The 14,087-nt window shown below is 36.2% G+C and overlaps 1 protein-coding gene across 2 annotated transcripts in view; it reads left to right on the top strand.

The window, feature by feature from the left end:
• The window catches only part of LOC113556491 (dachshund homolog 2), a 120,375-nt gene extending 108,543 nt beyond the window's left edge, over positions 1-11,832 (top strand). Inside the window, exons 9-12 of one of the 2 annotated variants that reach the window (XM_026961469.1) lie at positions 1,275-1,421; positions 2,081-2,254; positions 9,333-9,446; positions 10,501-11,832. In XM_026961469.1, coding sequence (XP_026817270.1) covers positions 1,275-1,421; positions 2,081-2,254; positions 9,333-9,446; positions 10,501-10,553 — 488 coding nt within the window. In that variant the 3' untranslated portion in view covers positions 10,554-11,832. The remainder of the gene's footprint in view (positions 1-1,274; positions 1,422-2,080; positions 2,255-9,332; positions 9,447-10,500) is intronic. The other variant, XM_026961461.1, reaches the window with a different exon arrangement.
• Positions 11,833-14,087: the final 2,255 nt, after the last annotated feature.

Genomic DNA, 14,087 nt, shown 5'->3' with positions numbered 1-14,087 from the left:
TAATGCACTTTTGTGGTTTTAAATGGAGGGAAATATACTTTAAACACCAACGCCACAACGGTTTTTTTTTATTTTATTTTTTCTTGTCCAGATTGATTAAGGGGAAGTTTTTTTCACGAGTTTAAGGTGCTGCGCGCGATCCATGCGATCGATATTCCAACATATCGATGTATAGATTCCACACGAATCTTTTCTCATTTGTCGGTAGAGGTGCGTAGACGATGTCGACGACCGCGGGAGGGGCAAACAAAAACCCGATTTGTTGTCGAACACACTAACACCGATGGAATATATAATATTCAAAATGAAAACGTTCAATATAGCCGATGGTCTTAATTAAAGAACCGGTGGTCCGTCATTGTTCGAATGTCTATTATTATTGTTATTTATTAATCTTCGATCTGTGCCGCGCGGCACAGCCTTGCCCACAGAATACACCCATCGACCAATGATACGCGGCTGCGGTGGCTATACACAGCGAACATAAAAATATTTTTCCGTCGTTTAATTCGTGTGTACACGAAAAAAAAATAATATAAAAAAAATCAAAAAAAATTACAGGAAACAACGAAATTGTCCGCCGTCGTCGTTCGTTGTAGTGCGCGCCCGCAGGGGCATTCGTATACATAATATAATAATACATAATATAGATATATAGATATAAGAATAAAACAGTCCTTTTGTGTGTTCATTCGGACGATGCGGAGAGGATGCCTGACTTGTTTTCCGATTTCTTTGATGAAACCACCACCCGGGTGCGGTCGGTGGTGCGCGAAAAAAATATATGTAATACGTAATAATATGTATACATACATATTATTTATTATATACATGCGTTTGTCTGTATGTGTGTATGTGTGTGTGTTTTCTATAATATATTTTTATTAAATATGATTTCGTTGTGTTTGTTGAATCGAAAGAGACGGGAACGGTATAGTGGTCGGAGTTCGCGGAGTAGTAACTATATATACATACGCTGTGTATGTGTGTGTACGTGTTCGGTGTAGGTACCGCGCGTATCGTATAATATTTGTGTTTGTCCGGTTCGATTAACTGCACGCCAGCGTATAGTTGACCAGTGGACCACAAAAATCGGGATATGATTGCGAAATAATAAACGGAAACCTAATTTACGAGATGTACCTACACATTGTACGGCACGAACACACACGCACATTCGTCTGTCGTGATGTAAAAAATAACCGACAGATAATATTATATTTTGTGTGTATTGATTATTGTTATTTATTATCATTGTGTTTCTTGTGTTTCAGTCGTTTACCAAAAGCGTCTGCGCAGAGAAAGAAAAGCCAGGAAACGCGTACAGGATCAGCTGGAACAAGAGTTGAAGCGAAGGGCTCAACTGGAAGAGATGATCAAAGCGGCTGGTGCGCCAGCAGACGCACTCCGTGTACTAACAGGTGCGTACTTATCGGACTAGGACGGTCGTTATATTAATATGCTGCGAATAATGTACAAATGTTCAATCACAGCTATTATTTCCATACCTAAACATGTTGTCGAACCGACTTCGAGACGTTGTTCCGTTGTTTTGTTCCATGTAAAGTTAAAATATTCTTATGATTCCGCGACAATTCAATAATCATGTAAATAATATCGGGGACATTCATCGAATCTCAGAATAATTAGACTACAACTCCAATAATTGGATAAATAATTGTATTGCATGATATCTAAAATAGAATAATATCATCGTTTAAGAGATTATAGATTTCTATCTAAATTATTTTGTTTCCGCATTACGTGGGTTATTAATAATATATAAAACGGAAGAGTTAGTTTTCCTGTGTTTGTCGATTATGTTTATAAGTAAAAAAAATAATACAACATTTAAAATAAGTTTTTATGTAAAACACGAAAAATTTGTGAATATTTAAGTACGCGGCATTTGATGTAAAATTTAATATTACCCATTGTAGGATCTGATAAGACTATATTCATTGAAAAATTGTACTAGTAAATTTGACGTACATTATTTCTGTACTGCATCGACAGTAGCAGCGTCAATCAATGATGTTCAATGTTCGTATCAATAAATGAATGCCTTTTTTTCTTTCAGAGAATAACAACGAAAAGCCGAGGGAAAGGTCAGAGCAGTCACAGAGTCCGCAAAACTATTCTTCGGGACAAGTACAACGGGGTTCGGAGACATCCAATGACAAGCAATGGAACTATTCGGGACTGGATCTGATGAGCTCGTCCGGGGCTGCCGCATTCTGGCAAAACTATTCCGGTAAGATAATGCAACACTATAATTTTATTATTTATTAAGTAATGTTTATTTACGACGGCAGTAACTTGCACTGCGTGACGCATCTACATCCGTGTATTCCGTACATAATAATATTATAGTGACCAGTGGCGGGGCAAACTCTTTCAGTCTTCGAAGTGAATTTCATATTTTTAACGTCAACAGCATTACCCAGGCTACATTGCTATATTATAATGCGTTTAAGAGATTTCGCTACCAATATATTCTATACGTATATAAATAATCTGCTAAATTTTATATCACATTATTATTAATGTATTTCAAATAAAATGATCAATAAAAACGATTAGTTGTAGACCACTGATCGCGTGTATTATAATCCAATTATACGCTCATAAGTATTCACATAATATTGTAATATTATAATCAAATATAATTCTTACATAGTACAATGTGCAAGCTTATAAAATATAACTACCCATAACTTTTATCTTCAATTACAATATAATAATACTTTAAAAATACAGGCCTCTGGTCCATATTATTATACCCGTAAGCAATTCTGGCCACGAAACGATTGTCTAAAAACCTGCTGCTACCACTGATTGAACTCATATAATGTTTGCACATGCATGTACCTGCAGTGGCTCATACCCATACACGTGTAGGTGTGTATATATATTTAAAAAAATACATACAATATGCATACAGCGTTATACGTAACAATATTGCGCCACGCGGGAAAATTGTCTCTGGCGTAAAGCAAACATAAACAGTGATTAGTCGGAGATTTTCTTTTATTTTTAAATTCGCATCTCACCCACGCACTAGTTACGTATTCATGAATCGTGTATGTGTGGCATAATCGTACGCGTGTTTCCCGACCGAGGGTGGTAGTTTGTTATATACAAATATGCATATACATACAGTGACTCGAGCAGAGTATTATTTAAAACTGCCTGCGTTATGCGAGTGTGTCGGTTTGTAATGAGAATAACTTCATACACTCGTGTGCGTATGACGTCTACCCCGCGCTGCTGCTCAGAAATTCCATTTGCAATAAACACCGAGGTTAACCCTCAGCCGTGCAAACGTTATGTGCCACCGCCGCAATTGACCCTTTGCCGTCCGTCCTCCGACCCCGCCACGCCGAGCCTGCCCTGGAGTAGTATACATAATAATATATAATATAGCTGCAACGCGTATATTATTATACGGCTTTTTTTATTTTTTTTTCCGCCCCATCTCTTGACGTCGGCGACGACTACGACGGTGACGACGACAACGTACACACACACACACACACACACACACACAAACACACACATGCGCGCATACATACATATATATATATATACGTAGAGTGCGTTGTGTAAACCCTTTTGTACACTCGTAAAATCAAGCATTCACTGCGAATTATTAACCGAAAACTATGCATTTTTAAAACCTAACGGGACCTGACATGCACCGGGAAGTTGTACACACACTCGACACTGACGCTCGCAAACAATCGTTTTCCGGACGTGTAAAATGAAAAATAAAACGCAAATGTAAATAAAACAAAGGGTGGCGGCTAGTTGAACGCGGCGCACAGAGAGTAATAAAAAATACGACTAAAAATAATACACCGACCCTACTAAAATATAAACGAAATCGTATAGCACGTAAAGTAAAACTGCGATTACCCAGAAAATCGGTCCGCCGAGGATATTATTATTATTACTGTTACATATTATTATTCTAATATTTTACCGCATTCGTAGTCGTCCGCGATTGCGTGCCAACATATATACATAGGTACTTACACGACGGCGGTGCAGTGAAGCGCTATATTATTTGTACCTAATATGTATGTATTATTATAATATGCGTATACGGTTTTCAAAGACTTTCTGCGCTTGTTGTTTTTGCGTTTGTACTCAGAAAACGCCGCTGACACGAAATCCGCTTAAGTGGCAGAGGAATAAAAAGAAATAACGCCGACAGGCGGGGTGGCGCGGTAAGAAGGACAAAAAAGATAATCTTTTTTTAAACACATCGTGACAAAAGGTCGCGGGAGAGAACGGCGGCGGCGGTGGCAGAAAAAAAAGCTCACGTTATTTATTCAATTTCACGGTTGAGCCGTTTTGGCAAGAAGCGATTATTTTATTTTTATTTTTTTTTTACATGATATCTCCGCACTCCCTACCCCGCGGGCGTATATTTTTGTGCCGACTCTCCTTCGTCGATTTAATATTCCTCCGCCCTGGGCGTTATTACGGCAATTTTCTCGGCACCGAATTACAATTTAATTTCGTCTTGACACATGAACTGCTGCTTCTGCTGTATTCAACGGTATATGGGAAAACGAGATTTATACTGCAGTTTACTTACACACGGCACAAAGCCGTTTCCTAATGAAAATGATATTGAAACGGCGTGGTAGAGCGTGCATAAAAATCCAATTTCGAACACTGTTGAGTAGATGCATATAATAATAATAATATGTGCCGTCTCTTGTTTTTATGTTTTCACTTTTAACTAACAGCGAATTTATATATTTTTCAAGATATTCGAAACGACGCGATTGACATCGCGTAATCGTTAGAGTAACGTCATGCAGTAACATAACACTGCAGTGAGCGATATCCCAACTTCGTACGATGTTACGTTGTAATTTTGCTAAATCGCTTTTACGGAGCACAGAATCGCTAGAATTCCTCGTCGTACTCGCGTGATGGGACATAATAATATACGATTATATCAATAATAACATATTTCCGGTGTATCAATGCTATAACCCTTCGGTATGTAATAGTTTTTTCGAAAAGACCTTCGCAAAACCAAAAATATTAAATAAAAATAATGAAAAAGAGCGTACTGCGAAATCTGTCCAAGTCTTGGAAGTATACGAGAATTTGTGCTATTATATTATATATACTTTGTATTACCCGCGTATTTTGGAATACCAATTCTGGAGGTAAAAAAAAAAAAAAATGAAAAAAATAACTCAGAAAGACTTTGATCCGCAGCAGCACAATATTATTACTGCAGTGTAATGTCACCGGTGACGACGGCGGCTTCTGCGTCTGCCAACTACCATAATATATTTTATTATTATTATTATCATCGTGTGTGTATCTACCTACATATTTCGGTCGTGTGAAAACTGCGTCGATCGGGTCTGCGCGATGATGATAATAATAATAATAATACGCATTACGCGCATATAAATAATAATGTACCTATATATTATACATATGGAATATTATAATACGTGGTGTACACATAAACGCGATTTTTCGGTATTCGGACGTTCATTTTACAGTTACACGCGTTACGAATTTAAATCGGCTTCAGATTGCGTACAAATATAATAATAATAATAATAATAATAACGAATAATGATAATATAACGCGACGAGGACGACTAGGACGACTACGACGGAGACGTATTGATAGAATTCTACTGAGTATATAATATATATAAATATATATGTAATATACATGTTTGACGTGCGCTTATTGTGCGACGTACACTATCCGTGATACCTAGTCCTACCATTGACCATACCAAATAGTCGAGGAAAATTGACGGGAATTCGATACGCAATATATTATTATTATTGTGTATAGTAATTTTTCGAGGTGGACAATCGTTACGGACTCGACGATAACTATATATACATCTATGTGTGTGTGTGTGTGTGTACATGTCGTCTGCTGATGGCAATCGTTGCATTGTCCTGTGCGTATACTCGCGGTGTGTGCGTTATTGTCGAAAAACTCACGTCAAACAAATCGTGCGCACGATAGAATATTATTATTTTTGTATTGTAATCGATTTCAAATGTGTACGCGCGTATGTGTGTGTACCTCACCGATGGGAAAAAAACTATTAACCGGTCAATTGCGTCGGACAGTGGTGCAGTATTCCCACACACAATATCTTAACGCTCAATGCTTCGGCCGCGGTGAAGGGGGAAGCGAGCCCGTATGTTATGATATTATATGTATTAAACAGGTGTATATATAAATATTATATATACATAATACGGTTTAAAATCGTTGCGTTTTTCGAGTTTTCGACAATATTGGGTATTTTTAATTTTTCGTTTCATGTATATTAATATGTATTTTTTCCCCCGAAAAGCTCATTAAAGTATAATTGAATTAGTTATTGGACCGTACGTTTTTAATTTGTGGATTTAATTTTTTCCACACACGGTGTGGACAGATATTATATGTGTTGGCGTACGCGTGCGTTGGATTTGCAATTTTTTTTTTCGATTCGTTAACGCCCGGAAGAGTATATCGCTCCCGCGGATTTAAGCTGTCCGATGAACGCGACGATTTATCATCATATACCTGGTGGAACACAAACCCCATTATTTGGTTGTTAAAAAAATTGTGCTTCGGTCGTGTGTACACAATGCAAAAAAATGCAAAAAAAAAAGAAAAAAGAGAAACAAAAAGGGGTCATCTTTATTTGGCCTGTTAGCTTATACGCGTTGCGTAGTGCTATATAATATACTGTACCTATACATATATATGTATAGTATATAGGCATGTATAGTTCTGCTAGTCCAAGTAAATTATATATACATATATATGTATATAGTTGTAGGTATAGTGAAGTTTTTTAAGTAAACTATTGCAGTACGACGGTTACGGGGTGGGGAAACAAGGCAACTGTTATATTCTATTTTCAAATATATAATATAATATAATATAATGTATATGTACATTCCAAAATTGGAAACCGTTCGTCCGGACGCGGGAAAAAATGAAAGTAATTTCAAAAAAAATATCCATCTTCGGAAACGTTTATTTTTTTTATTATTGGATATTCAAATGCACCCTTTTTCTCGTTTCTCGTCGTGCGCATCCCTGTTTTTCCTTTTTTTTCTTTCGCCACCCGCCTTCTCACAATCCTCCACTACCCCTTACACAATATTTTCGAGTGCTGCGTAACAAGTTTTATTTTCATTCAAATTCTCGTTGCCGCCACGTTAAAACACACGGCGACGGCGGTGTGTTTGCCGAATGTCGGATTACGCGGTCGAACCCTTATTTTCGAGAGTGTGTTTTTCGCTGTCGTTGTCGATTTTTTTTTTGTTCGATTTATACACAATACACGCGTATTGCCTGACGCGCGCAAAATACGAATGGCAATAGGAGTCAGAAACTGCATGTCTTCTGTATATGTATAATATGCAAATCTGCGGTTAATCGTGCGCCAAAGCCGACGGGTAGAAAAACCACAGCGAGAGAAATAGATGACAGAGGGTGGAACGAAACAGGTCGGGTGGTTATAAGTTATAACGCGAATAGCCCCGTATCAAAGTAGTGCACGAGAAGACGGCAGTAAAATTTCGGGTTAAGGTGCCTCACCGTCTATGTAAGAAAATAGAGCATATAACCATTATATATATATGTGTGTGTATATAACAACCCTTTCGCTTATTATCTAAGCGGATTAACATCCGGTGGTACCGCGTATTTAATATTAATATGTATAGAAACGCGAGTACAAGAGAAACGCATACGCGACGACGACCTTTGTCCGTCAAACTTTCTTAAAACAACGTGCGCGCGCACACACACACACACACACATATACATACATATAATATATACATGTGGTATGATGGTGATCCATAATTAAAGCGAAAACTTGGGAGGATGTGCCCGCGCTGCTGCCCACTCGTAATATTACGACGTCCGTTCTTCCGGCGTCCGGGGGATGGTTTTCTTTGTTTTCAAGTTTTCCGAAGCCAATACTATACCGCGCATATAAGACCAACGGCGAACCCTTTATTATTTACCCGTCTCCGCCTTTATATTATTATATATAGGTAAAATGATCTGGTTGACCGCGGTGGAAATAATAATAGTAATAATAAGCATGATGTGCATCTCTACATAATAAACATCTATCTATGTACACACATATACAAATATTTCGGGGCGCGCGCGCGTAATTACAAGTCAACGAAATAGGATTATACCGCCGTCGAGATATTAATTTTCCGGTTGTATACTCGTTCGGCGGTCGGTTTCTCTAATTTGACGAATGTTCGTGTGTGTAACCCTCTCCGCGCATTTATTAAGCTCGGATTACTACTACCTATACACATATATATATATATATATATGCACGCGCACGTGTTAATGGCACATTGATATCCGCGCTATACGCTCGTCATCGCATGTATATATACCTATGTATCATACACTTGTAATTAACACGATACTGATATCGGCTCACATAGAATCGTACAAGTAATAATAATTAGTGGCGGGCAATCGAGTGGCGTGGTATGACGACATCTGAGAGGTTTTCCGCCCTCGGCGCGACCAAGACGTCCCGTTAAAATATCGTCGTTGCCATTATTATTAATATTAAGATATCAAAATATTATGATATTACGGGTTTTCACTGTTCTTGGCGTGGTACATCCGGTGATTTGAATCCGTTGTCGGCAACAATGATTCGGGCGTCTAACCGTCTCTAACGCTTTTGCCCCCGGGGGTGGTTTTGATTTGCGCGTACATACATATATGCATATTGCACCGCCGCACACAGTGAAATGCAATAACAATAATAAACGTGCTATATATATGTATGTATGCATATATACGGTATACTTTATATGTACGGGTTAATGGGACCGTCGTGAGAACGGGACAAAAAAAAGGCCTCCGGAGAGAGTGTGAGAGACTGAGGGTGACGGGATCGTGCCGAGGAAGAGCCGATTTATGCGCGCGGCGTATATATTATAAACGTTTTCCGGGCAAATTCGTATTATGAAACGTATTATAAATGCATAGATGCGTTTTGCATAAGACGATACGCCTGGAGGCGCCTCTCTCTCCTTGCTCGTATATATATATCGTGTGTAAGCACTTCTCGGGTTCCTCGCCCCATACCCATCCGCCACCCCCGATCGCCCTTTTTGCCGCCGCCGACAATGACATTTGCCTCGCGCGGCTATTCGATTAGCCAACAACAGCCCTCTCCGCCGCACGCACACGCAGTAATAAAGGGAAACTATATATGCGTACAACACAATGAGCATTTTTTACCATTTATTTTTATTTTTATTATTATTCGCAGAAACGTTTGCGCAGGAGCTCGATCTGGAACGAAAAGCCAGGCAGCAACAGTCTGCCCAACAGAATCAACAACAGAGCCAACACTCGGACAGAGACATCAAATCACCCGTTCCAGGTACGTCCTAAATTTACGTACATGATATTTATATATCTATATGGATAAGTTATGATGTATATGTCTACGTCCGGTGAAGCATTTGAGCGCAGTGTATAATATTATAACAAAATCTAATATAATAGATTTATGGACGCGTGTCAGAATTGGGTAGGAAAATTTAAAGAAAACAGCTTGCAAACAACGAAGGAAATACTCGGTTTTTTTTATTTCGAAAACGTATATATCACGATACCTATCAATTTGAAATAATCTCTTTGGTTTTTAATTGCCGGAAGTGTGCAGCGCAGCAGCAGTAGCGCGCACCCTTCAGTATGACGTGGTTGCTAATATATATATAATATGTTATAGGTACAATAATAATGTTGTTTTCTAATTTTGAAACTTTCCGTTTTCGATTCAACCCTCACAAACCGCCCACTCTACCAGTTTTTCTTATATTATAATAATGAAAGTTGGACGACGATATCCGCTGTCGCTTTAATAACGTCGGTACACGCGTCGGCCACGGCGGTGGCGGCGTGTTGAATATCAATTTTCCACGACTGTCCCTTCACCCTCGCGCCCACCATTGCCACCTACCGCCACCTCTACCACCGCCGAAGACGGCGCGATCGCCACCCTTTCCGCACCGCTCTCGTAAACCGCGTGTATATGTGTACAACAGTCGTGTGTCGAGCAACTATATAATATTTTGCTCGGAAAACAATCAATCATAAAGCTCCGGGGAAACGCCGCCGCCGCCGCCGAGACCCCGGAGAAAGGCGAGTTTCCTTCTGTTTCCGACAGCAATCGAGTCGTACCATATTAAAATATATATACACTAACGTACACACACACACACCACATACACACACGTGCGCAGACCTCTATATGTGAGCGTGTGGGTATAATATCGTAGAATATTCCCTCGTACACGCGCGCGTATAACGCTGTCGCATCGACGTCGATCCTAATTCGAAGTGAATTCGACTACTATATTATATATATACATAGGATATTAAGTTAACCGACGGATTTTGTATTATTATCTTATTTATTTTTGTTTTTTCAGACAACAGGGCAAAGTTTTTCAATAATTCCGTATTGTTCAGCACGGCAACATAATTGCGGAACATAGTTTAAAAATTTTAAATAATATTTAAATTGTACTTAAACAATATTAGTGAAGATTTTCTCGTTTTGTATCATATTATATACATCATATTATTATATTTATATTATAATAAGATTATTAAGTATGTCGGCATTTTTTTTCTTTTGTATGCATTTACGTATGTGACTTTATTATGGGCTTTTATGCATGCATTTCAAATGCATCATATTATATTATTATGTATATGTATCATGTATTATTATTATAGTAATATTAACTATTAAAATATTATTTAGATGTATCGTTATATTGTATAGTGTTTCGCGAAGAACAAACGCATATTGCGTGTTGTATTACACATTGCTGCCGATGTTTGTATCGACCATTGTGTAGACAGTACGAAAAGTGTTTGTAATATCATGCGATCTCAAAAATCATGACGTAAAAATGACATATTGTATTATGTAATGTTGCACGAACTAGGCGGGAAACTTCGCCTTGGTCGGACCCGACGAGTCTGTATAAATTATAATATAATATATATATGTATATGTATGTGTATATATATATATATATATATATATATAATAGTATATATTATTTATTGATTCCATTATTATAACTAAATAAAATTTACCGACTGATTTTTAGAAAAAAAAAAATTGTAATTAAAAATACTGTATAAATATCTATACGGATCAAGCGTGTGTCGTTTGGTAAACATTATATATTGACTTTAATTAATGTAAATGTCTCGTGTCTCCCCACCAGGAAAAAAATATTATTGCATTATAACACGGTTATACGTCCAAAATTGTATAAATATAATATAATTATTATAAGTAGTTCCTTCTTTTGGTATATATATATATATATACATATATTTTTTTTTTGTTAAACTAAAAACGATACTTTCTCGTGACCATACGTCATGATAATAATATGTATGTATAATATATTATGTACCGCCTAAATATTCGAATCGATATTTAAAGTTACAGTAATATCAATATTTAAATATATATTATATGTATGTATAATGTTGTGTGAGGGACGCCCACGCGTTTTTTCGCATTTTGTATAGAAGTATAATAATTTTAATATATATATATGTATTGTGTATCGGCGTAATTTTATTAATTTATTAATTACTTTTTATATAATATTAAATAATTTATATACATATAATTATTATGTGTATAGATATTAAACATATTATTATAATTATAATTATTAGTATTATTACGTGTAATACGGTTGTAGATAAAACCAAAGAAGAAAAAATTAAAACTTAAAAAAAAAGCATTATAATGTACTAATAAAGATTTAGCCAGTATAATATATATATATATATATATATATATATATACACAATAATACAGTATATTATGTATTTCTTTTTTTCTGTAAATTATTATTATAAATATTATATACGATTACATAGTTCTATAATATCATTATATTATATTATCATTGACTAGGCTATATTATTTATTAAACTATAATATTGATATATCGCCCAACGTGTGTGTACATTAAAAACAAAAAAAAAAAAAAAAATTAAAAAAAAAACATTAATTAACAATAATTTCTACTTTTAAGCGAATATATTTATGTAATTTTAATGAAACTATTGTTCGCCAAAATTCATTAAATGTGCACAATACTTATATGAAAAATGAGGTGTTTTTTCTTTGTTGTTCCTTTAGACACGCGGCTCCTATTATACGCGTGTATTCTAACAACGCTATTTAAAATGTAATGTAATATTTGGATACGAACGTAAGTATAAGTGCACAAAAAGTCAGTGTGAGTGCACCGAGTACAAACACTGCAGTGATATATTGCAGTCGGGCGATGTTGTGCGTATATATGTATATTATGTATTATATACGTACATGTATTTAACAAGTCCTGTGCACACGACGTACCTACATAATATTACATTATAAATGTGTATATTATAATATATAAATAATGATGTACGCGTATAATAATAATTATACAATGAAATGCACAGCGTATAATACCAGTTGAATATTATCAGAAATGGCCATCTTGACTACGCATAGCTGCAGACGACGACGGTTGGTGCCATTATGTATTATTAAAAATAAAATAAAAGCAATATTATTGGACATTACGTTACGGTAATTTTTTTTATTATTAAGTGTATTCCATTCTCCAAATAATAATTATTGACGGATAATAATATCCGGAGGCTTGCAATACATATAGGTACACACACTCACATATACTATTTATACATATATATATAAACGCGTTTATATGTATATATATGTATGTTTCAGGTTTTTTATTATTATTTTTATTATCGTTATTATTACCTTTATCCAAATTATTATTATAATATTGTGTTCGGGCAGTCGCGGAGAACAACATAAGGTAGGCAGAGACCTGCCGGGGCCAATAACTCGTTGTTTATTTTTTAAATAGACAAGCGTCACCCCACCGTTGTTTTCGAGGAGAAACCACACCTATTTTGGAGATAAAGAAAAGTATTAGGAATAAAAAGGAACTTTATTGATCATTATTCATGTTAACACGTAGGACAGTTCGATGCCAAAATACATTGTAAATAATATCGTTGTATAACTTACTACGTCTACCAACCTACCTGTTATAATAAAGCGATGTTACTATTAGTCGCTGCTCTATTACCTCTGTATAATATATTATTCGTTTTTCTTCCTCTCGTCGAATACTATTCGCAATTTCAACAATACCTTCAGTTTGGTCGTTTTTTTCTTTTACTTTTCAACCGAAAAACATAATCGAATTACTATGAAACGATGTATACAATACAATGTATGTATAGAAGAAGATACCTATGTAGGTACTTCGTTGTCCCTTTTGAATAATAATATGTTTAAAAATTCAAGTAAAGTCGTACGATACCAGGAATTTCGACTTTTGATTATAGATATCGTCACGGGTTCACGATATAAAGTTCATCATATTTCATAATATCCTTTTTTCAATACACAATATAATATTATGTATTTTTTATTATATATATAAATGTTACTATGGCGGTGACGGAGTTGGTGGTGGTGGGTTCAATGTCAAATAGTACATAATATAATCATATTATTTTTCGGACCGATCCGAAACGTACATATAATATATATAGCGAGGATACAGCCGCCGCCGCTCCTCTTCCGTCCGTTAAATATAAATATTCTCAAGTCTCGCCATGCATTTCTAATCAATCAATATACATACCGTCGGAGAGTCGGAATGGTCGGAGTCGCGCCGTCGTCGTGTTTCCTTGAGTTTTTATTATAATATACGCGTTTTACATATTATATACACACACACTCGCATATAAATATATTAAATATATGTATATATATATATATATATATATATTGTATATTGTACACGACGACGACGACCGCTCGCAGGCGGTGACGACGGCGGCGGCGGGGGGATAATTATACGTTTTGGTTTTTAAATGGGAAAAAAATGGTTCGGCGCGGACCTCTCTCCATAATACGCGCGCGCACACACACACACACACT

The sequence above is a fragment of the Rhopalosiphum maidis genome, chromosome 1 (genome assembly GCF_003676215.2).
Source record: "Rhopalosiphum maidis isolate BTI-1 chromosome 1, ASM367621v3, whole genome shotgun sequence".
Lineage (NCBI taxonomy): Eukaryota > Metazoa > Arthropoda > Insecta > Hemiptera > Aphididae > Rhopalosiphum > Rhopalosiphum maidis.
The sequence above is the reverse complement of the archived record's forward strand: the minus strand, read 5'-3'. Positions and strand labels throughout refer to the sequence as shown.